The sequence below is a fragment of the Falco biarmicus genome, chromosome 1, assembly GCF_023638135.1.
Source record: "Falco biarmicus isolate bFalBia1 chromosome 1, bFalBia1.pri, whole genome shotgun sequence".
Lineage (NCBI taxonomy): Eukaryota > Metazoa > Chordata > Aves > Falconiformes > Falconidae > Falco > Falco biarmicus.
Window position 1 is genome coordinate 78,803,959 of NC_079288.1, and position 25,230 is coordinate 78,829,188.

General features: G+C 38.7%; 1 protein-coding gene across 4 annotated transcripts in view; it reads right to left on the reverse strand.

Moving 5' to 3' along the window:
• DOK7 (docking protein 7) overlaps positions 1–25,230 on the reverse strand; it is a 78,591-nt gene that overhangs the window by 40,775 nt on the left and 12,586 nt on the right. For 3 of the 4 annotated variants that reach the window (XM_056338974.1, XM_056338982.1, XM_056339000.1), the window contains 3 exons: positions 18,537–18,656; positions 10,784–10,891; positions 7,295–8,169 (listed from right to left, as the gene is read on the reverse strand). In XM_056338974.1, the coding sequence (XP_056194949.1) occupies positions 7,295–8,169; positions 10,784–10,891; positions 18,537–18,656 (1,103 nt within the window). The remainder of the gene's footprint in view (positions 1–7,294; positions 8,170–10,783; positions 10,892–18,536; positions 18,657–25,230) is intronic. The other variant, XM_056338991.1, reaches the window with a different exon arrangement.

Sequence of the window (25,230 nt, forward strand, 5' to 3'; positions counted from 1 at the left end):
GAATTACTTCGATATCGGTGACTGTTAAAACAGAATATTTTCTGCATAGGCTGCTTGAATCCATGGTCTTAAAAATATAATGGTGGTAGACACCACAAGCATTTTGCAGAAATGCAAGTCCAGGAATTGAGGTTTTTTTAAAGTAACTGTTTATGATTTTGCAGAAGGAGATGAACCACCTGGGAATAAAGCCTAGGAATCTTAATCCAGGGCTGTCACCGGAATTATTTGCTTGCCTCTGAGTTCAGCTTAATGTAATCCATGCCTTCCTAATGTCTTTTCAGGGTTTCTTCCTCTGCAGGTGAATTCTACTTTTCTCCGTTTTAGAAAATGAAGATAGAAAGTGTGGTAAAACTTTACAGAATTCTGTAGAATTCTTCCAGAAAAAATGGATTTCTATTTAGAAAAAAAGACAGACAGAAAAAAGCCTTCCATTTTCCCATTTTGGCCCCATTCCAAACAATCTGATGAGTCTCTTTACAACTGGATCAAAACCAAAAACACCACAAACCCTACATTCCAAAGGGAGTAATTTTTTCCAGCTTTTATTATCAGACTCCTCCTCCTTTAAAATATTTCTTTCTCTCTCTTCAGAAAAGCTATTGCTCCCAACAGAGGAAGAAGTAGCCATCAGTTGTAGTAATAATAAAAGCTATTATCCAGCTTGATTATATTTAGGGGAGGAAGTAGTTTTTCCCATTTGTTCATTCTGGTGGGTATAAAAGGTCAACGGCACGTTTTATCAATATCTTCACTGGCTCTCTGACAGAAAAGTGATCCAGCAACACTTCTATTTAGTACAGAAGAACGAATTCTGCTGACCTATGTTGTCTACATTCCCTCAGGTAGGAAAGACACTCTCTTCTCTTGACATTATTAGTATCATTTCACTTACCAGTGCTTCTGCGGCAAGCAGTTTTCCCATTAGAGACCACAGGCTATCTGTTCTTAGTGCCTGATCCCAAGAAATGCTGAGAGCTTAATTCTTATTATTCTGAATCCAGGTGAGAAACTTTATTCCTAGTGCAAATCCTGGCGGGGATTCTTTCCTGATAGATGGAGAGCATCTTCAGTATTACTTTTTAGGTATGAGGTAAGGCAGCCTCCTACAGGGCCAAAAGCAAGTCAGATCTGCACAGTTCTGGTAGGATCAGTATGTCTTGTATTTTAGTATGACATCTCAAATCCAAAGTCATACCCATGAAGTGACCTCCTCCAAGCAAAGCTTTGGAAGAGCTGGGTCACTTATATGAGCCCCTACCAGCAACAGCAAAGGGAAAGGGAGCTGGGTTCTCTTCTTGATTACTTGGGAGTGAAGCCTATTGCCAAGAAGCATTATAATATTGTATAAAATAACAGTGGTACACTGAGAAGAAAAAAACCATATCTTCTATTTGCCTGTGAACTGCTGATAAACAACACTTCAACACAGTGTATAAGCAGACCCAACAGCACCTTAGTAAGAGGATGGGAGTTAACTCTGTGATAGACTTGGGGTCCTGGCCAAAACTACAAAAAAGAAAACAAAACAAATCAAGCTCTAACCCTGACACTACAGCCATCTGTTTTATGCCCCTTTCCTCTACCAGTTTCAACTGGAGAACACATTTTTGCTCCAATCATTGACTTGCACAGTGCTGTGTGCTTTTGTCAGCACAACCACCTCCAGAAATGACTGTGTTTCATTGTCAAGGACAGCAATGGTCATAGATTTCTTCTCTTTCAGAATGATGTTGTGGGGAAATTGGTGTTTTTAAAGATGTCTTTGAACCTGTGAAAAGCCCCCAAAATAACACTACTTTATTGTAAAAATGTCAGAGCCTTTTACAATAACTGTAATGTAAGTAAAATGCCAGATTGCCAAATCATTGTCCGGTGCAGTCACCTCATTTAGCGGTGATACATGTTATGGAAGATCCATCTCACTGCAGGTTAATGTATCACAGTCAGGACTGAAAGAACAACAATTGGAATTAAATCTTAAAAGAAGAGAGCACAAATGCAAGTTTTCTAATTCATGCCAAAAGCCAGTAATACCCAAAATCAATGGTCATCAAAGCATACAAGAGCTTCACAAACACTTTGTCATTCAGGTCAATAATACTGACAACTGACTACCAGATTCCTCTGAGGTGCCAACTGTTCCTGTTACAGTTTTGACAGTGTGTGCTGCCTAACTGCCCAGAGCTCTGAGATGAGAGCAGAAGTACAAGTAGAACCAACACTGCAGAAGATGACAAATGTGTCCTTCTCAACTGAGGATTCAGACAACCTGTAGCTTTTCTGAAGGTAGGAAGACGCATAAAATGTTACAGCATCACACATCAATACTGTAAAAAAAAAAAAAAAAAAAAAGGAAGTAAAAAATCAATCTTTTAAAAGAGCTGTAAAAGGTGTGTAATTATGAATAATCATGTTCCTATACTTTCAGAGAAAGCAGGGAAATAAACACACTACGAGATAAACACATAAGGTGTTCAGTCTCATGGGGAAGGAGGTAATGGCTCCAACAGTAAGAAAAAGCTACACTGAAGTTGTATATAACAACATACTGTGATTTCTTCACTATCTATTTTAATACTACATTAGAAAAGTACCTGACTAAAAGCAAAAAAAAAATAATTCTCAGTTAAATGGATGTGACAATGTAGTCCGCAGCTATTTCTCGAATCTCACTACACAAATTTACACCTTATAGGCCCTCTCTTTTACCACTTGCAAAAGCAGCATCTACAATGAAAGGAGACAAACCAGCTAAACCCAGGATTAAGGGTTTGGTACAGGATTTGGAAGGCCAAGGCTATATTCCCAACCCAGTAACAGGCTGTTCATGACCTTAGTTAAACCAGTCCAGGCAAGACCACAAAACAGACCTCAGTGCACTATGTTTTTTAGAGTCCAAGCCCCTTCTCTAAGGAACACACGAGCCTTGCTTCTCTCTTAGCTTAGTCTTTCCGTGGTCTACAACGCACGGTGGAAACACAGATAATCATAGTAGTTCTAGATCTACCCAGAGACTGTGCACTCATAAAAGGCTGTGTGTAATTAACAAGCCCTGCAAAGACATGGTGCTGCATGACTAAATATACTGAGTAAAGTGCCTGCTCAAGGATCACAGTACAGACATGCACATGTCTTCCTTTAAAGCTGTAACACAAAATAAAGCAGTTCCTACGGAACAGACTAAATGAGGTAAAGTTGCTATCAGCCAATCAAAACAACTCCCCACTTGAACCAAGATCCACATCCCCCCAAGGCAGGTACCAGATCTCCCTATATTGTGTAGGGAAGCATCCTTGGAACCCTAGGAAGGGTTCTTCACTCGGCAGTGTGGATCCTGCTACCTGACAAAACCCCTAAACTCTTTTGTACATTGTGAGTACAGCATTCCTTTATTTCTGCTTACTACAGATAATCCGGGAGATTCAAAGTTTGAGGCATACAGTTAGTGCAGTAGTAGGAACTACACAAATACGTCACAAAGGATTTGCATAGACTGGCTCCGAATTTGGGACCTATGTCTCCAGGGAGGTTTTGGTATTTTAAATGATCAGCTAAAGTGAGTGTCTGAATACCAATACTGGATTGATGATAACAGTCACACAAAAACTGACACTTTCTTTCCTCCTCTATCATAGCAAGGTAACTACCAAAGCAGTAGCCAAGACTGTATTTCTACATACATAATACCTCCCACTGCCATAAATATGAATTTACGGTTGGCTAAACGTACATAAAAGTCATTCCAACTAATAGATATTTCAAGCTGTCAACAGTGATTTGAGTATAACACTAAGTAGTGTGAAAGAGACAGCCCTAGTCATTCCATATTAATTCAACTTGCAAGAAGATGAAGGTCAGGGGATAAAAAGCAAAGCAAAACTAAAGCCAGTACTTGTGAGATGGAAAAGGACAAAACCAGTTGGAAAATAATTTTATTTTTCAGACTTCTATGAAAATTTACAAACAATGGTGGTGTAAAAAAAAAAAAAAGACACCCTATAAAAAAGTTTGACATAATTTCTCAAACTATAGCATCAAATGAAGTTACAGAGCAATAAGCATACAGTGAAAGTCTGTTCATCAAATTACTATCAGCTAAGTAGTTGAAAACGTAGCAAGTCTAATAATATAGCTCTACAGCTTACTCAGAAATCCTGTAACAATCCAACATTCTGAGCTTAAAATATACTGAGAATACACAATGGATTCATCTCTGCAATCATCCATAAGACTGAAATCACCTAGGCAAAAAATTACATAGCAAAGGCACACCTTGCGAAGTTTGTAAAGGAAGACATCTTGAGCACACTACAATAACATACAACAGAAAGCAAAACACCCTGCATGCTTGCTTATTAATCCCCAGTGTCTAATATGAAATACAATAGAGAAATAAGAGAAGCAATTTTTAGTAACTTTCTTCAGGCTGGTTCTATTCTTCATCCAGAGTGAAACAGAAAGGCTTCCTTGCCCTATTTTCTGTTTGAACCTTGGCACTTCCCCAGGGTATGTTCTCCCTATGTTCATCATCATCCTTGTCATTAGCGGAGCAGGTGGTTCTTAACCAAGTCAATCCCAATCACAAATGCCACCATGCTTTCCACATATGCATGTCTTCATCCTGCAATGTCTCCAGCTCTTCACATGCTGAACTCCAACACACACAGACAACATGCCCAAATCTAACCTCAATTTGCCAAAGTTTACATACAAGGCAGAAAAAAACCCAGTGCTTACACCCTTTATTATTGCTGTAGACTTTCCTCTACTCAGGTCACTCACTCAGTTTAATTAGTAGGCATTTAAAAACCATCAACACAATTTAACTAACAGGTTAACTTGAAATTGCAAAGGAACTCCAAACACTGGCATGCTAAAGCATTTTGAACCGGAATTGGAATAAACATGAAAATCTGATGTCTTCATTAATCCATAAATCAGCTCCTCCTGGCCTTAACTGCATCTTAAATGTATTCTGCTCATAGCACAAGGAATACAAATTATTTTTTAGTTACAGCATATGAATTTGAGCTTTCACTGTATTCATTATGAGAAAAGCCAAAAATGGTGTCCATCTAAAATAACTCATCTTGACAATTCAGGACAATGTATCAAAAGGTTATTTTTTTCTTTCAAAAGTAAAAATAAACCCATGAATCATTCCATTTAGTAAGACTTCCTTCCCAACTGCTTACAAATGGCAGGGGGTGCAGGTGGGGAAGGATAAGAAACAGATGTGCATATCTCATGCTAAAACAGAGTTATTAAGAGGATTGCACCAGTGTTTCTCTCACTAAATTTGTTTAAATATTTACAGTTCCTGAAATTCCTTCCAACTATATTATTAAGGCAACTAGAAACACCATGAAACCTGATAACATTTTGCAATAAAAGATTTGGGTGTGTATGTTGCTGGAGTCAACGGGCAGTTAAAAAAGTGACATAAATTAGCCTTTAATGGCTTTGAAGATACACAACAGAATACTCACTTTCAGCTTCCTGTCTGCAACAAATACCTAGGGTAAACTTTGATAAATTCATGTCTGAACTGACAATTCAGATCACCCAGAAACATTTAGACCACATAAGCTAACTAACTGTACCTTAACTAATTATTTCCTTGCTGCTTAAGACAAAGCCATCTTGGAGCTTTCTGATCCCAGAGGAGAGCCCTCCTAGGAATCAGTCTTGTGCATTTTTCCTAACTCCTTTCTAACTATAGTCAGCAGGAAGCCAGCAGCAGATACACTGCTGTGCACCCTGCCGCCTGCGCTGCAGAAAGAACAGAAGTGGGAGGCTAAATCTCAGCCCTCCGCATCCAGCCAAGTTTTCAGATTTAGGCTAAAGTTCGAGTGAGGGCCTTTGGTACAGATGGCTGGCAAGGATGGTCATGGAAGAACACTGGTCCTAATGATCAGTGTAGACACAACCTTATGAGGCCTGTCACATCAGTGTCTCCCTACCTCCTAATGCTGCAAGTACATGACAAAGTAACATCTCCGGTGCTGTTACGGAGGCTATACAAGCGCCTCAGGCAGACAGCATTTTCTAGTTTTAGATGTGAAGGTGAAGGCAGTCAATGATGCAAATGCATGAAACACCTCATGAGAAGAAAATAATCCCTCGAGTTTATAACCTTCTAATTTTTCTTTTGTAACTTACTGTACACTTGAACCCTTTTCGTAGCAGTGATTTATGTAATCTCACACGCTCAATTAAAATGCACACACTTCAATGGCAGTATTTAATTCCTCAAACAAAAGTCTCTCTTGCTGAATCCCTACTTCACACATTCCGTAATTTGAGCACTCCCTCTTAACTTTTCCAGCCTTTCAACAGCTCACCAACACAAGCAGCTTTACCATCTAAGTTTAGCAAACACATTCACAAAAAAAATTCCTCTCCAGAATGGATAAAAACAGATACATTTTCTTCATGCAATGTACAATTAATGTATATATCTTACTCCTATAAAAAGCTAAGAATTCAGCAGAGTTCAAAAAGAATTTATGAGAATATCAAAATCATAGTAACAGATACTGGCAAATGTGTTTAGAAAAGCGTATGAATCTCCATACTTTGGGTTTTAAGTCTTTACATGACTGCTGATAAAAAATAATTTTTCCTGCAAATATGGTGTCCTGGTAGTAGACCACTAAGAGTTATTGTATACCTCCTCTAAAGTATCTGTCATTGGCCAGTCATAATACTGCATTAGTTAATCCGCTATGGATTGCCATGCTGACTTGACTATCTTCTCTTGCCCCAGTGAGAAGCTTTGCTAATCTGGCTTCCTGTGCAAGACATGCTCAAACTACAATGGTAAAGAAAAGAAAAACATCAATAAAATAAAAATATGCACTGTGGTCACCTTAAAGAGAAGTACACACTATTTGACCTCCCTTCTTCCTTCTTTTAAAATACCAGCAGTAAAACAGATCGATGTCCTTCATGCTAGATTACAACTATATGACAAATTCAGCCCTCTCAGTGCCTGTAAAGCTTCTAGCTCTGTCACTGTAAGCCACCCACATATATCCAAAGCCAAAATTGGCCAATTTACAAGTAATGATTGACGGCCTATATTGTTCAGTGTTTTCCTGATCAGGCACACATTTTGAGGAACCGTGTGCTAAACCTCTCAGCTTAAGCATAAACAACACAGAAGTTATTACCTGTTCAAATTATAAAGGAAACAGTAGTACTTATAACCTGCAACTTTAGCCATTTCAAATTAATCATGCTATATTAAGTAAGGCTTGTTAGCATCTGCTCAGTGTTAGGTATTTACCTTTAGTCCACCACAGATTGGACAAGCTGAAAAAAGAGCTCTTGTCATCCCAGGGTGGGGGCTACATGTATCACAGGGGTCAGCTGAGGGCCCCCTAGGTGGTGACAACTCACTACTTTTGGAGTCTGACACCTGTCCTTGTGGTTTTGTGTCTGACCACCTCGAAACAAAATCCACATATGTCTCATCACTTGAGTCCTTGCTGCTTTCTGTGAGTAAGGATGAAGGCCTCCCTCTGTCCTGGCTGCGCTCGGGTACCCTCCATGCTTCCAAGTGTGGTAGTCGCAGTTTTGGGTCACTAGCACCTTGAGTTGACAGGGCCTGGTCCTTGGGTAGCGTGGAATCTGCACTCTTTGGTTGCACATCTTTAGAAGCTGCCTGTAACAAACTCCTGGGTATATCATAAACATGTCTTAGAGAGCTGGGAACCTGATACTCTGATCCCACACCTCTCTGGAGCTCACTGTGAGGACAAGTACATAAATTCTGATCCGAAGGAAAGTTCAATGGCAAGCTTAGCAATGATCCAAACTCATCACCATGGCAAATGTCCAAGCTGCCAGCATAGGAAGAGAAGCTTCCAGAGTAAGAAGAGTGACTACCAGTAGCTATTCCACTGTCAGAAGAACTCTGACGACCTATTTCCTGTAGCTGTCTTGATCGGAGGGGCTTTGGAGGCAGTTTAGTGGTGCCACGTGCCCCTTCTGGAAGGGTCTTTTCTTCCCCAAGATGAATGCCCTTTGCTGCTGCCAGTCCATGACTCTCTTGAGAAGTGCTGGCTGAAGACTGTTCAGGCCAAATTGTCAGTCTGCTCCCAACACTAACATCCGAGTGGCTGGTATCTGAAGATGAGCTTGAAAGACTTCTATCATCTCCTAGAAAAGAAAACACATCGACCTATGTTTAAAACACAGACTGAAGCATGGCAAGTATGTACAAACAGAAAGGACCCTGAGATACCACCTGCTTTTTGTAAGGGGAACATCTGTCAGAAAGCCAGAATTCCTGCAATAATTTATATTCCCCACAGGAAAAATTAAATGCCAATAGTATGTTACCTTGCCATAACCCTACCACGCTGTGGAACATAATGCATTCAGGGCTAAACTTTTAGAGTTTATGCACTAAGTTCTCCCCTTTTCAATGACATTTTACTTCCATACAGTTCATTTGTTTTATTTTAGATACTTTTATCTTATATTACAGGGAATATTCAGAAAGTCCCATGCTCAAGATAGCTGAGGATGCTCTGAAGAAAACCTTGTTATTGTAACCCAAAGCCATATAAAACATTTCCATGTTTTAATTTGATCTGAATCAAACAAATTATTAACCTATTTGTACTTTTTTCTCTATCTACATCTTCTTTGAACGACACCAAAGTGAATGTGTAGAGACCACAAAAATAAAAATCAAACTTAAGACTGTCCTGTTCTCTCCTCAGCTCTTTTGCACTTCTGCATAATATCCATACCAAAATGCAACCACACATCACTGTAACAAAAAAATGAGAATACTACTATTATAAAAATGTTTACATAACTACATACAAAAAGATCTTCCATAATTCATTTATGCATCTATTGCAAGAATATTTTTTTTTCTCACCGATACTTGCAAGAAGGACACTTTTACAGGTAACTACTGCTATCAAGACAGAATATGGAAGAAAAAAATCAAACATTGGCATGAAAGGCCATAAGGACAAACACAAATGTCAGACAAACAAATGCACAAAAACAAACAAGCAAACAAAACCACGTTCTTGTAGTGACACACAGTCCACAATGATATTTCCTTCCTTCTTAATAAAACCAATGTGAAAACAAAGGTTGACAGCAGCATAATTTTGTAGGTATTAATCTTCATTGATTTAATTAGTTTTAAACCATGGGCATTAAGTTGCCAGATGGGGTAGAAAGGGGAAGGGTCCACTGCAAATTGTCACCTGAGCTTCTGATGTTACTAAGCTATTTCTATTCTCAGCTGTTGAGGGAAAATTTTAGAACAATTCTCCTGCTCTTCATGGAGTAATTCTTGATACATACTATCACAAAATAGCTATGTTTATCCTGTGAAATCTAATTCTTTCTTTTTCCCCAGTGCCCCACTGCATGACACTGGCTCATGATCCCTGAGCAACTCCTGAGATTAAATTATACAGCTGTCTAGACAGAAGGCACAAATTATAAAAATATGTGTAGTTCTCAGCAGCATTCCCAGAAGAAATATACTTGTTAAATAAAAGTTCTTCTGCTTACAAAAACATCTTTTTTATTTCAAAAATAAGATTGTTGAATTTATTTGAAATCACTTCTCTTAGACAACTATTTCAGGCACTTCAAAACTCTGGAAGGAAAGTCCTCCCTGTAGAGCTACATGTTCTCCAAGACGGTGGCAGAACCTACATCTCCAGATTTAGGCAAATGTCCTCTGACCAAACCTACAGGAACAATCTTGTTGTTATAATATTTCCCATAAACACAAATATTTAATTTTCATATGCAAAACCCAAACAATAGGAAAACCTAGGATTCCTCATTCTCTGAGGATTGTAACATTCTTAGGAGAATAAGGGCATCCATTCAAGCAATCTCAGGCAGGGCATGTATATGAAGTTGGCCCACGTTTTCTAACCACAGTGGATAAAGCAAACAGGCATGCTTCCCCATCAAGTCTCATTTGTTTTCCATCACTCCAGTCAAGTCCAATAGTTGTATACTAACTAAGAAAAACCTCAGGAAGTCTCAGCAGAATTTAGTCACAAACCACATTACTCAGCAGTGTCAAGACTAAAGTAGCCATGGACATATACAGAAGCACATAATTAAGCTCCTGAGGATCTCCACAGGGGCATTTTTAGGCTTTAGAGTCAAAAGCAAGGCACATGTTTTGAGGACATAACTTCTGCTACTAAACAATTCAAATGGCAGTTCAGGGCAGAGGCCCTTTTACACTCCAGTGCTAGAGAGCAATTCTACTTTGATACATAACTCCAGAAGGGACATGCATAGATAGTACCACAAAGAGCAAGAATATTAACAAGAATAATAGTTAGAACCAAAGCAGAGGAGTTCTAGGTTTTAGTACAAAAAATGTGCTGTAAGCCTGATGGGTGAACTATACAAGTTAGTCCATCTCATGGGCTGAAGTACATAAGCAGATACCAAACCTGATGCAGCCAGTTCTTTTGAAGTAGCACATGCACAAATTCAGTAGGACTCAGCATACCAAAGGATCTTCCTGCATTAACAATGTTTGACCCAAAACTTGCACTGGTCAGTTGAAAAACTCCAGTCTACATCAATGGACTTTAGGCAATACTGTTAAAGAACTGCCCCACAAGCAACAGCAGCCAAATCAAATGTCTTGACCATTTCTCTATTATTTTTCTTTTAAGTTCACCATCTTATAATTATCTACATGTGCTTATTTCTAAAGCCTGGAAAGGAAGGAACGCCATTAATTTTACTTAGCTAAATTTCTTACCTCCACTGCCCTGGCGACTTGTATGGGACAGCAAGCTCAAGCGCTTTTCTAACTGCAAAGCTTCATGAGCCAATCTTTCTTCTGAATAGGCTGGATTTGTACTTGGATCTTTGAAAAGAAATACAAAATAAATAACAAAGAAGCAGCATGGAAAATATATAAAAAGAAGGAAAGAAAAAAACCACATTATTTTGTTAGATATTCTTATGTTCCTGTTTGATCTACTACTACAGGAAGGGAAAACACTGATTGGAAAATGTATGGGACAATCTGCCTTCAAGCACATCCTAGAGAAATGCTACATAAGTTATAATTTTAAGCTTCAAAGACTTTCAGAGATTATATCCAGTGTCTGTAAGAGTTACCACCAGGGACAGAACCCTGAAAAGCACAGCGCCAAAGGCAATAGCTAGAAAGATAATTAGCACGTTGCAGGTCTAGAGCAGTTGAAAAGTAATGTGACCAGTAAAACGTGTCCTGACTTCACTGAACTCATTGGGAATTTTATCATCAAGAAAGACCAAACTTTTTATGCTACAAATTTACAAATCTACATCATAAACTCAAGAGTCATAGTGATAAAACTACCTGACACCTTGCAATCCAGATCACCTATTTACAAAGACATTACTTTCAAGCTTCATGTTCAGAAGTCAGAGATAAAATAAGCAGCCTGGTGGCTCTCTGTCTTCATGTTTAATACAAGACAAGTTAAAATTATAAAAACCACTACTAAAATGTACTGTCAGGGATTTTGCCCATACATTTTAGTCAGTTTGCCATTCCAGCTGAAATTACTTCACAGAAGAAGTCTCATTCTATTCCAATAAAAGGAGAAATACCAGGAGTTATACAGAATGTGGAAGAACTTTCATCAGTAAAACAGGCCAGTTTCCTCTAAACCATTTTTTTTCCAGCCAGGCACAACAATAAAACCAGATGTTGCAAGTAATCATAACCATTACCCCAAGAGAAATCTTACAGGTGTTTTCAAACAGCACTGACAAGTGTGTCATGCCCAGCAGTTGCAAAGGATATGGTCTGCTAACTTGTTCCTCATCAGAAGTTTCAGTAGCTTGTATTAATTGCATAGGGAAGGTAATTAATGACAGATAAAACAGATTAGCTTCCTCAAGACTGCTGTTCTTGTATATCTCATCAACCAAGTAGTAGTAGCACACCACAAAAACATGTGATTATTGAATAATTTAATAAGGGGGGGGAAACGATGAAAAGGGCTATATATTGCTGTGGTTGAGTTAGTAAGATAAAAAACAGTTGAAATGATGAAAGAAAAGTTTCATTTTCATCCCAGTTTTAAAAGACTTGGGTTTGATGTTGTCAAGACAGCAGTCAAAGCAAGCTCACACCAGGGGAAGGAGCATTACCAGGTGAGCTGAAGCTCCACAGGAGTCCCTACGTTATTAACTACCTGAGAAACCAGCTGCTACATCTCTCCTAACCATATTAACTTTCTGATCTGCCCTGGATAGGTCCAAGTGCATCACAGGAACAGAAATGACAATGCTGAACCTTCTTTCCCATGTGGAGGGGGTTTCCTTCTAGCAGTCTGCGATCTGGATCTGGATAAGATTAGCCGAACAAGCCAGAAACACACATTCCTTCTATAACAGCATATATTGGAAGGCAAAGATGTTCTAACAGGGACAAGGCAACAACACCTGTGACAAACAGAGTCTGTGACCTCTGTGTCTCCCAGCTCAAACAGTGCTCAGTGCTTGGTGTCAGTGTCTGACACCTCCCCAGCTTAGGAACAGAAAAGAGGGCTGTTTGGTATGGATTATTTTGTTAGGTCTCCATTCCTATTTCTGATGCAATATAACTCATATTAAGCACCGACTTGTTCAAACCTGTGGAACTCAGACAAAACCCCCAATGCTTCCATATGGACCTCTGCCAAAAGAAACACAAAATTTGGCCACCAGTACCTATGGTGCAACCCAGACAGGTCTGTGCAACTATCTGCTCAGTAGCACATAGTGTTACAGGCTGCTGCCTGAATCTATTTTTTAATGTCCTCTGCTCCAGTTACTCTGCTGTATGTAGTTAAATGCCCTTATGCCCAAAAAGGTTCATCAAAGATGTTCTACAAGGACTTTGCGTACAAAGTTGGCATAACAGATGAGCAAATTAGTCAAACCAAGATGTGACAGACACTAACCCTTCCCAGAGCAAAGAACTACCTGTAGGAAAGAGACTTCCCACTTTCCTCTGAATATGATTACTTCATAAATACAGATTTTCAGACTGTTACTAGGGCAAATCCAGAACTATTAGGTTTTTAGTAACTAATATCCCTCTTACAGACAGCAAAAGATATAATTAAAAAAACCCCAACAAACTGGTCAAACAACTGATCTTGCAAAAATGGCCTGTAATAGAATACAAGATCGGGAGGCAGTTTGCATTTCACATGTTCACTTGCTTCTAGAAGCCAAATTCCCTATCAGCTACACAGCTACAGAACACAACAGGTTTCACGCAACAACATGAAATCTCTAGACACAGGATTGACAATTTTTTACTTAAACTTCCCCTTAAGGAATGCCTGTGTACAAGAGATATGTATAAAACTGGGTTCATAGTTATGTGCTGGGACCTCTCATTGGCATTTTGTGGAAGATTGATTAGAACCCTTTCTCAGCAAGTACTAGGAAATATCTACAGAAACAGCTTCAAAACTTGCCAAACATATATAAACTTTAAGTCTTAGGCTTAAAAAAAATAACTGTCCATCAATCTTACTGAAATCTTTGGTTTGCCCTTAATCTTCTCTGCTAATAAGCAAGACTTCTATGGAAAACACACACAATACTATGCCCCAGAAGCAGCAGATTCTTATACCAGTATGTTTGGTTACAGACTACCATGCACTAATCAGGTTTTGCTACAAGATCAGACTAAGGACTGAAGTCATTGGCAGCCACCTTATAGAGACCAGTCCTTATTGGAGGGCTTAACCTATGACTTCCTGTCATATGACTGTAGAAATATGGCCTAAAAAATGATAAAAACAAAGGGTTTTCAACAGTAAAGTTGGATTTGTCGGCATGATCCTATACCTTGAGCATGCACAATACAAAGCCTCTAAATAACTGTGTAGTAATTTGCGGTATTACTAACTCAGGAGGACAGAAGCAACATGACTAGTACCAAGGCAGCTGTCCAAGGAAGTTCAGACAACTACTGTCCACGCAACATCCATCAGTATCTCCAACTCTCAGAGCAATTAGTACCTTCATTTCCCAAACTCCTAACAAATGTGATTTACTGCTACTTGTTTGATTTACTCCCACGGAATCTAGGCATTCACCCAGGTCCTTCAATTATGGAATTGTTTTATCATTTTCCAAACAACAATGGATCCCTTGCTATGAAGAGAAATCTTTTGTGCAAGGCAGTCACTGAAAACTTCTTAACGCTGCTTTGGAGCAAAAGGGAAGGATTACATGAAATCTGGCTGGACTAAAAATGCCTCTGATGGAGATTTTATTTTTGTATTACATTGGTGGATATGCATTTAAGCCACATCAGCTGCTCATCGTGGGAGATTTTGAATACTTTGGTAACATACAAATAAAGTGTCACAGTAACTCAAATCTCTAGGTTTGTTCAGTAAGCACCTGTCAAGAAAAGTGTTTTGTATCAAGTTAAGCCAGCAGCTACCTAAGATATGCTTAATTATATGCATCTTTAAAATGCAGCATTGGTTAATAACTTCATTAAACAAAGTTAGGTAAGTTAGGCTGAACATCTCTCCTTTCTTTCTTCCTGTAACTCTAGGCACATTTGCAAATCAGGCCTGGACCCTCACCTTCATGCTAACATCTCCACACCTTGTAATATGTCTGGAGGAATGAAAAGATGTCCTAAAAGTTTGAGGAGAATCCACTTGGTACAGATACTGCAGAAGGCAGCCACAGAGCTGTCTTGCAATGGCCAAAGGTGTATCAAGCTTCAACAAAAAGAAAGAGCATCAGATAGATCCTCAGCAAGCAGCACTGCACACTTTCATCAGTCACAAAGCAGTCTGAAAAAGCTTCCAAAATTAAAAGAGAGCATCAAGACTATGAACATAACACTTTGGGTCTTTCAAGCCTGCAGGACTAGACTGTCCTGTAGCCTTAGCCAGATTTAGAGAGTACTGATCTGCCCACTGATCAAAGACACCACCGATCAGCTATTGGCCTTTGCCATGTTCAAGTTTGGCATTCAAGATGAATCTTGCTAGTAAAAAGAAGGAATTCAAAGCACACATGATAAACAAACATTTCTCAAATAACATGCATGCAAATTCAGTATAGATTACAAACCATGCAATCAGTGACCCATTACTAGTTGTCAATACCTAGACTTCTGTCAAGACAAGAATATAAAATTCTTTGGTCTGTTTTCTAAATATCTTTTCAAGGCCGGGGGTGGAAGAGACTATGCAAGTAGTCAGTTACAGCAATTATTTTCCAACTAGTAGCTGGGGAAAAGAAGCCGTTCTGTCATTCAAGTCCTTTATTTAAAATGCTACATATACCTCATGAAAAAATATAGATACCTACACTACCTTTGCATTCCCACTCAGTGTCGTATGTCCTAAATTTGAGACCTGATCCTGCAGCTTTTAACAAATCAAAACCTCCATTCTACTAATGGAGCTACCAATGAGTATTTTGGTACAATTTTGCATAATTAATGGACTCCCAAAGTAAGTACCACACAGTAATAGACTGCAAACCATCTAATGTTATTGTCTTTTTCCATTTTATTTCAGATATACATATACTAGAATTATTTTTATCATGAGAATATTCATATTCATTTGATATCTATTCCTAAAAAGTCACAGAATAATTCAGATTGGAAGGGATCTCAGGACTTCTGTAGTCTAACCCGCTGCTCAAAGCAGGTCAACTATAAGAGATTAGACCAGAGATTATACCTTGCAATGGTCACTCAAGTTTATGCTTCCATTGCACAGCATTTTCACTACATATTTTATAGATGACATAATAAAATACATACAGTAATCATATATCCAAACTTTTAAGGAAGTCAGGTATATTTTTTAAAACCACAATCCTGAAAAAAAGGTGTGAATATTGAGTACTTGAGCAAATATCCCTTGCACGTGCAGTTTACAGGCTCCTTTTGGACACCGGGCATTTTACATTTTTTAAAGAATCACTACGGGAAGTAAGAAAACTAGTTGTTTTTCCGTCCTCTTCAAACCAGTCTCTACCATTTCCTATTAATTTCATGCTACCACTTAAATATTTCAGCACTCCACTTAACCATATGGTTGAGCTGTTTGTACCTGAAACCACTGGCTTCATTCATTACCCTTTTTCCAAAAACAGACCAAGCAGATGTTGACAGCATAACATCGCTGGATTCTATTTGTGCTGTGGGTGCTGTTATCCAAGAATACTGTCAATGTGACATTTTTTCACCACATTACATTCTTTTCTCTGTACAGCTCCCCTTGGTGTATTTTCCTTTCTTGAAAATACTAAAGAGTTATTCAAGCATATTTAAGTTGGAAAAGTACAGGCAACAGCAAGAAGCCAAATTTGAGCAGCAAACTGGAGAGAAGGCTGCTTCCTATAAATGATTTTAAATTACACAGAAGCAGAACATTGCATACATAAAGCACAACTGAGGCTGCGTAGAATTCTGCATTGCATTAAATATGAGTAACAGTGACTAGATGTTTCTAGGTAGAATCCCCAATCTGGAGCTTTTGATCTAGTTACCTGAGGTGTGCAGATGATTAATCTATTTAATAACTAAGCCTTTCAAAAGGTTGAGTGAATTTCAATACTCTTACCAGATACACTTTACAGCTGGTAAAGGCTTGACCTTTTCAAGCAATACAGTACATTCTGTGTAACAGCATACCTGATACAGAAATCCATTTATGCGTGAATCACTAGTATTGTACATGTGCACGTGCCTTAAACAGGTCTGTGCAAGCTTCTGCATAGGATAATAAATGAAGAACATAAACCATAAAAATGTTCTATGAAGGGACATGTACATAGGGGGTGACAACAAACTGGAAGAGACAAGGGTAAATATACAGGGAAATATAAGTCAAAGGGGTCAAAATAGCATGAAAAAGGAGCTGCAGAGCAGTCTGCAAGAGTATGAGCACAGTTCCCTGCAGACACTGCTCCTGTCTAGGGAAACAAGGTGAAATAAAATGGCTGAGTACATCTTCACCTCATTTTATCAGCAAGCCCATCAAGCACAGAAAAAAAAAATTAAAAGATCTCAGAAAAGAGGTCTTCCCTTACAAAAACAATACCAAATCATCCCCAAGATACTCCACAGCCACTTTCTACACATCAGTGAGGTCAGAGCTCTTGAAGGAGGGAAGGAAATGAGGTATGTGGCTATGTATAACAACCCACAAATGCCAGAGATGGTAACGAAGATGCAAAAGCAGATTTACTTCTATATGCCTCTAAAAAAAGATTTTTCAAAGAATGTGCCATCTAAAATTAAAGTTAAAAAAATAGTAATAATAAAAAAAAAGACAACAGAACAGTTGCTAGTAGGCTTAATTTTTCTGGACAGAAATTTTTGTTAAATGCAAGATTTAGGACTTGTATATGTATAATGTTTTAGATATGCAGAAAAATATGCATTCAATAGCAAAGCTTTAAGTTGACACTGTTTTTTGAGTTTCTGTTGGCTTTTTCATTGTTTGCTTTTTTTTTTTTACACTTAGTTTGAATGCAAACACAGACCATCATATAAGCAGAATGAGGTTTTATTTCCCACTATTCTGCTTGATTATTTTATTTATTTCAGTCTTATAACTATGGGAAAGAAAAGATGAACTGAGCCTTGTGTCTGCTGCATTTACCTTAACTAACATCATAATTTATTTTCACAAGTTTCACATCCAGATCTAATCTTTTCCATCACATTTCCTTTCTACAATTACCTTAATCTTATAGCAGCAATAAAACTCTGTCAAACACCTATTAACTGCTTAGCACTTAAATAGAAACTCTATTTCCCATCCTTCACCATTCTTGCAGACTATTCCCACTATATCCCACTGCCAATTCACAGATACTTTTCTGCAGCCTCACTTCCACACTCTTGCCCTGTTTGACAATCATTCTGACTCAGTTTTTCTTTCTGCTAAAGTCAAAAGGTAACAGAGCTTAGTAGGATGCCATCTAATTTCTTCTCTGAACATTACAGCGCATGCAGTGTTTACCATGGAATAGGAAAAGGAATTTAATCCTTGCACATCAGAAAAGAAGCCCAAGCTGCAAAACTGAATTATGACGTGGAATCTGATAAAGTTTTCTAAGGTTGGCAAGACCTAGTTCTAAGTGATTTGGATGAACTCAAAATGTCCCAGAAGCTAGTTTTCCATTAAGCTATTAAAATAGTAATGCAGACATGGATCCAAGTTGAACTGTGTAAGTTTAAAACTAATGATTAGGGTTCCTTTCAATTCAAATTGCCATATTTTAGTACTGTTAAATGAGAGAAGGCTAAAGTTAGCAGTATCACCAGAAATATGAATGAGCTAGAGCAGCAGGGGGAAACACGGTACATTCAACTGATAAATCTGCACTGTGACATTTCAGCATGAAAAAAACTTTGCACTTTCTACACCCTTAGTGTCTGCAAGCTGTTCTTACAATCACAGCAGTAAGTGCTAGACATGGCAAGTTCCTACTTTGCTTGGTTACTCTATACTTCCTATATTAACCTGGTAGAACTGGACGCAAACCAAAAGGGCCTTTTGTCGGGGAGATGCCACGGACGATACAGTCGAAGAGAAAGCTGATCTGCTCTCCTTCAGCACAAGAAAGGAAAAACACACCAGCCCCTGCAAGAAAGCACAACATAAATATGCATTGTTCACCTGGATACTTTAGAAATATATTTAGCTGAAGCTATTTATAATATAGCAACCAAAAGAGTATTAATTGCAAGCCATGAAAAGATATCAACAAGACACGCTCTTCAGAGAAAAGAAATAAAAAGAAAGAATTCAGGTCAGCACACACACACCATCACAACCTTACACATAAACTCAACAACTACCTAATAATTTATACTAATTCTCTGAGATTCAGGCACTTTGAGCAATGCAAAATACAAGCCGTATTCTCAATAGTTGTCTGGGTATTTTAATCTTATTTACCCCTAAAATTTTTTAGAAAAAAACTTAGCTATGCAAGTGTCAGGGATACTTAAAGTGTCTTCATCTAAATGAACCAAGTTCATTCTACTTTTATGTAATTTTAAGCAAGAGCAGCTTTTTATATCCCAATGAATTAGGATATGGTTATATTGCTGGATTATAGTATACATTTTCCTAGACTAAGTCCTATGTGTCTATTATTAACAGAACGTAACACAACTCCACAGGTTGTCATCAGATCTTTACCCTTTGCTCTATTCTGATATTTTGCTTTCCATTCATTAAGAATAGCCCCAAGCAAAATTAGAATGAGAATCACTAAATAAACAAACAAGTTCTGAGCTGCATGATATATGGCTACATGGACAACACATAAGACTAGAAGAGCTCCACAGAACATTTTATTTGAGAATTCTCAGTCCAAATACTACTTACAACAGAAAAAAAAAAAGAAAAAAAGAAAAAAAAGAAAAAAAAAAAGAAAAAAAGATCTTAAAACACCAGGCAAAAGACCACCCCAGTAACTAGTGACTTCAGGAAAAAGAATACAATAACCATACACAAAAGGAAATTAAATTAGTGTATAGGTCTTAAGAAGTGCTGCCAGTTCACCAGAGCCATGCACACCAGAAAACCAGTACCAAACCTTAGACCTGCAGTAGTTTAGGGACCTGGGCCCCTAAACTGGACAAAATTGACTTCTGCATGTCTCTAGCCAATTCTGAGTCACACACATATTTGCCAGTTTTATTCAAAGCAGCAAAAATAGTCCTGACCGGAACACCTGCATTCCCATCCCTTTCTATACATACTCCCTGCCATATCCAACAGGATATTCACATTTACTTAAGCAATGGATACACTTCTGACTGCTTGACAAAGGGCTATGGGATTCAAACAAAAGGGGTAATAAAGAGTGGACCACAAACCAGATTAACTGTTTTAGTAAATTAGATCTAGCCAGCAAGTAGTAAACCAACCACTCCAGGAAAAGCATATTCTGGTCCACACTCTTCTCTCATTCTCAATTTATGTCAAACCTAAGTCTCTGCCTGCTCTGCTTAAATCTAGTCAAGACAACATTGTTAGCAGCAGCTTCGTAACTTGATTCGTCACTCCACCACGTTTGTTCCTCTTCAGACCTTACTGATCAAAACTTCTTCATAAATCCTCTTCCTGGTACAGTTTATTTCATTTGGTGAACTGCTATAAATTCAACTGGAATTAGAATTCACTCGCTACTACAAGTCAAAATTCATACTTAAGGTCTGGCTTGCCAGTCATTTCTGGAGTAGAAGGTCTCAAATATATTACTTGAGACTAGGGCTAGACAAATATTAAAACATGAAGCTATGTTTAAGCAACTGAAAAAAATGACCACACACCAGCTTATGAAACTTAAACCAGAAAAGCCTACTTAACTCTACATTCCTATGGTATTGTTTTCTATTACTGTTTTTAAAAACAAGTTTGTCCCACATTTCCTCATGGCACATACACACCCCCTGGCTTCAGGATCAAAGACCATCTAGGAGATTACAACACTAATCACACAGTCTGACAGGTCTGCAAGTTTCTGGTGGTGACTCACTCAGAGTCTTGTCCCATTTCCCCTCCCCAGGAGATGCCAAAGAGTCTGAGAACACTGTACTAGAAGAAGCTGGGTGCTAAGTATCTATTCAGGAATGATTTGAAATTCAGCTCTTCCTTTGAGCTGCCTCCTCCTCCCCCCACAGAGCAGAAAGAACCTAGGGTAATCTCTTTGCCTAATCTTAGATGGTATGACTCTTCCCCCATGAATCACACTGATGCCAGAAGCCACGCCTTTCTTGACAGAGCAGGGCAGCACAAGGCTTTGCTGGACTCTGAACACATGACCTTCCCATCCCATGGACAATATGTAAGCAGGATAGAGACAACATAACGGAGGACAATCATATCTCAGGCACAGTGATATACTATGTGGCTTGGTAATTCAGCAGAACCCTACACATCCATGTTGCCATTCAGGAAAAGAGGATTCCTCAAATATTTCTGTACATGAACAGTACATCTGGGCTGCTTTGTTCTTTTACCATTGTGAAGAGTCTTACTTAAACTCCTAAGAGGCTCTACAAGCCTTTGACTTTAATGCGGGGGTCCTCAAACTCTTTAAACAGGGGGCTGGCGCGCGGATGCAGTGGCAGGCAGTCATCTGCGGCTGCTTGGTTTCCCCCCCCAACCCCCGGCGGGGGGGTTTGTAAATACTGGGGGCCGGATTGAGGACCCTGGGGGGGGGCATATCCAGCCCACGGGCCGTAGTTTGAGGACCCCTGCTTTAATGGAAACAAAAAAGTAAATGCATGCACACAAGCTGGCTGCTTAACTCAAAGATTAATTTCTGCAAAGAACTATCACACATTTGGAAATCCCAAAAACAAATGTGATAGCCTTTAAATAGCTAGTGCAAACAGTGGATGCAAAAAACCCACATGCATACAATATTTCTTTGTGAATTCTGTTATTCACATGATCACCATAATTGCTGATTGACTCTCACAAGAAACATTTTCTTTCTTGTTTCGCTAGGTAGAATTAGACTGTAAGGGAAGGAAGAAGGCTGGGGGTCCTTGCAAAAGACATCAGATGAGATGAATTAATAGGTAAGGCTTAACTAAGTTATGTTTTTAAAGCATACATAAAAGTCAGCAATTACATTTTTCTGCTTTCTCGAGAAAGCTGAGAAATTCACTACTAGAAATTACACATCTCAGTCATGTGTTGGAACAGATTCGGTGCACAAGCATTTGGAAGCCAAGGAATATGTGGTATGCATCACTGTAATACCATGCAGCTGTTTACTAGACTGAAGAGCTCACTCACTCATGCTCTCCATGGGGTAAGAGACGGGGAAAAGCAGCCTGCAGCCACTTGCACAAGGCTGAAACACTAAGCCAGTCCTCTGTGGCAGTTAGAAGTAGAGCATCGTATCGTCTCCCAAACATTAAAAGAAGTTGCCAATTTCATAAAACTTCCAAGTATTATTAAATCTTGCTAATGCTGATTTTCACTCAACATATTAAAAAAGCAAACCCATGGGCAAACACACCCTCAAAATGCACAATAACCAAAAATTACTTCAATCTCTGTACTGTGTGTGAAAGCAAGGAGGAACAGTCAGTCCCTTCCCATGAATTATTACTCCTAACAGGTGCCAGACAACACTAGAGCCTGAAGTCTAGAGTTAGAGCTACAGGACAGGTATGAACCACAGCAATCATCATGTTGTCCAACCAGTATGTCTTAATCCTGACCTTGAGCAACCCCCTTTAGGAAGTGTCTCGGGCTGCTTTTCTCTCTGCTGAAAATGACAATAGGTGTCCCTATTACTGCCAAATAAGACATGGGCACAACTACAAGAACACTTGCTGTCTGCAGTAGGAGACAGCAACAGAACAATATCTGCACATAAACAGAAGTTTTAACCTATGCAACTGTCCTGATTTCAGCTGGGATTAATTTCTTCTTAGTAGCTGGTGCAGTGCTGCGTTTTGGATTTGGTGTAAAGACAATGTTGATGGCACACACTGATGTTTTTGGTTGTTGCTGGGTGGTGTTTGTACTAGGTCAAGGACTTCCTAGTTTCAAAGGCCTTGCCAGCAAAAGGGCTGGAGGGCCATGGGAAGCTAGGAGAGCACACAGCTGGGCCAGCTGACCTGAACTAGCCAAAGAGGCATTCCATGCCACGGGACGTCATGCTCAGTATATAAATGGGGGGGTGGGGGGTAGGGGGGGGGGGTGGTGATGGAGGGGGTGGCTGGGGCCAGCAGATCATTGCTTAGGGCTAGGCATCAGTCAGCTTTTATTTTATTTCAATTATCAAATTGTACTTATTTCAACCCTCAAGTTTTGCATTCCTTTCCAACTCTCCTGCTCACCTCTCCAGGTGAGGGGGGAGTGAGCAAGTGGCTCTGTGGCACTTAATTACCAGCTGGGGTTAAACCACGACAGCAACCCAGAATCTTTCAAGAAATTCCAGATATTGCCCCAGTTCAACCACCTCTACCACTTCTAATTTTCAAATAAATTGCCATTTGCTATAGGGCTTCTCCTCTCCTTTCGACCTTCCAGATATGCTGGTAGCCACTTCCACTATTTCAGAACAATTTTTAAAAGCCACTTGCAGAAGTCTCAGAAACACAGACATACAGACAAAAAGACAGAATCACCTAATTTCATAAAACAATCACAGAACTACTCCTGCTTATCCTGCAATAGCAGCAGCAGTATAATTTGTTCTTTCCAAGGACACCAAGAGTTCTACAAGTTCCTCTTTTCTAGGAGATGCTGTTATAAAACAGAAGGCAGCTTCAAATTGGGTTCTGGAAGCTAATTCTGAAGTAGTTGAACATTGGAGAGCCTGAATTCTCACAGCATTAACATACCCTTTGATTACCTTACTGAAATTTTTTCACACTACCCTCCAAGTCAAGATCCTCCTGGCAACTGGTGATTTTAATCAGTGCACACTAATTGAGCTAGCAACTTAGGAAAGCGAGAGGCTCCTTTTTTCAGCCTGTTCCTCTTAAGTAAACCTCTCAATCGACTCCTAGGCCCAGATGTGTGGTTTTTTGCAAATGGTATGTGTGATTGAGCTTCACCTACTGAGAGGCTGGAGGAGTCAAATTTGGCCCCAGAGATGTACTTATCTGCAGCTGTCAGAAGCATAAGAAAGGATTTTCTAATCTCTAGCAGTACAATTGTGATGTTAAAAGCAAGAGAAATTCAAAACATAAATGCTTTTTTTTTTTCTATTTTAGAATAAACTGGTGTTAACTGCTTGAAAATGCACCTAGATACAATGTTTGAAATCTCAGCATTATCTCATATGATTTTCCTCTACTTGGATTAAGCACCAAAGCCTTTGGAGTTAACAAAACCTGTACTGAGCAACTAATTAAAAAACATAATTAAGTATTTTATATTTATGTAAAGAATTGTGAGGAAGCAAGAAACAGCAAGCTAAAACAGATTCATATCCTTTTAGACCTTAGTCCTACCACAGAAATACCCAAAATTAAGCTCTGCTTCTGTTTGGGGCTTCATGGGTTTTTGTGGAGAGAAAAGGCAATCTAGCCACATGATCATCAGTTCCTTTAAGTGAAGTATTTAATATAGTGGTATTTAAAATTGAAATTCACTAATCCTCTGCATTCAGAGCTTCATAGGAAGAAATGAGGAAAGATATGGTTTAACCTGTAGGAAAGTAACATTAATCATAGTCTGCATAATACTGTATGTTTCTATAACAAGATAATGGAGAATGCTTTTGTTTAAGAATCAAAACTTCTGTAATAACATACCAGGGTTGGTTAGTTGCTGTTTTTTTCCCTGAACACTATTTGTTTGTCCTATTTCTCAAGAATTTCAGAGCAATGAGCTAAGTCAGACACCTGAAGAAAGATGATCTTTCCTTTACCATCATTTTACTGTTAAAAATAACCAGAGTCATATTTTTATTTAGTGTCTATTTACAAAAAGCATTTTCTTCTAGTGGCAGCATTAAATATTTAGACTAAACACATATTTAAATATCATTATGCCTGCAGATATGTCTAAGTACTCAGTTAAGGGCATCAGCTCCTTTAACAGGACAAGCTTCAGCTCAATATGGAAAAACTGTTTCCAACCATGGCAGGCTATTTTGCACCAAAATGAACACATCCTTCTTCCCTTCGACTGCACACATACAGGGGAACAAGCAAAAAACACCCTTTCATGGCAACTGAAGGTTCTTAGCTATCAAAGCAGATATTTCTTAAGGAAAAAAAAACAAACAAAAAAACCCACCACACATTTAAAAACCACATTAATATAATGCTCAGCAATGTAGTGGGACCCTTTCCAAAATACTCATCTGTAATTCTGGTCACCTGTAACCAAAAAAAAATTAATTCATACTTAAAAATCAGGAACGTAGGTGAGCTACCGAAGACCTCCTATATCTTACCAGGAAGATATATAGCTGAGTTTCTTTAATGTAGTAAAAGTGACAGAAAGCATAAATAAATGCTCTATCAATATTTAGGGAGGTAAGGGAGCAGGGTGGGTCACACAACTACAACAACAACATTACACTGAAGGACAACGTTGGTACAACAACAATCTAGGGTAAAAGAACACAAATTTAGGCTGGAAATTTTAAAAATATTAAAAAGATCAGAGATACAAAGAGATCTACAAAACTCAAGACCACATTTTAAGCCTAATTCACACT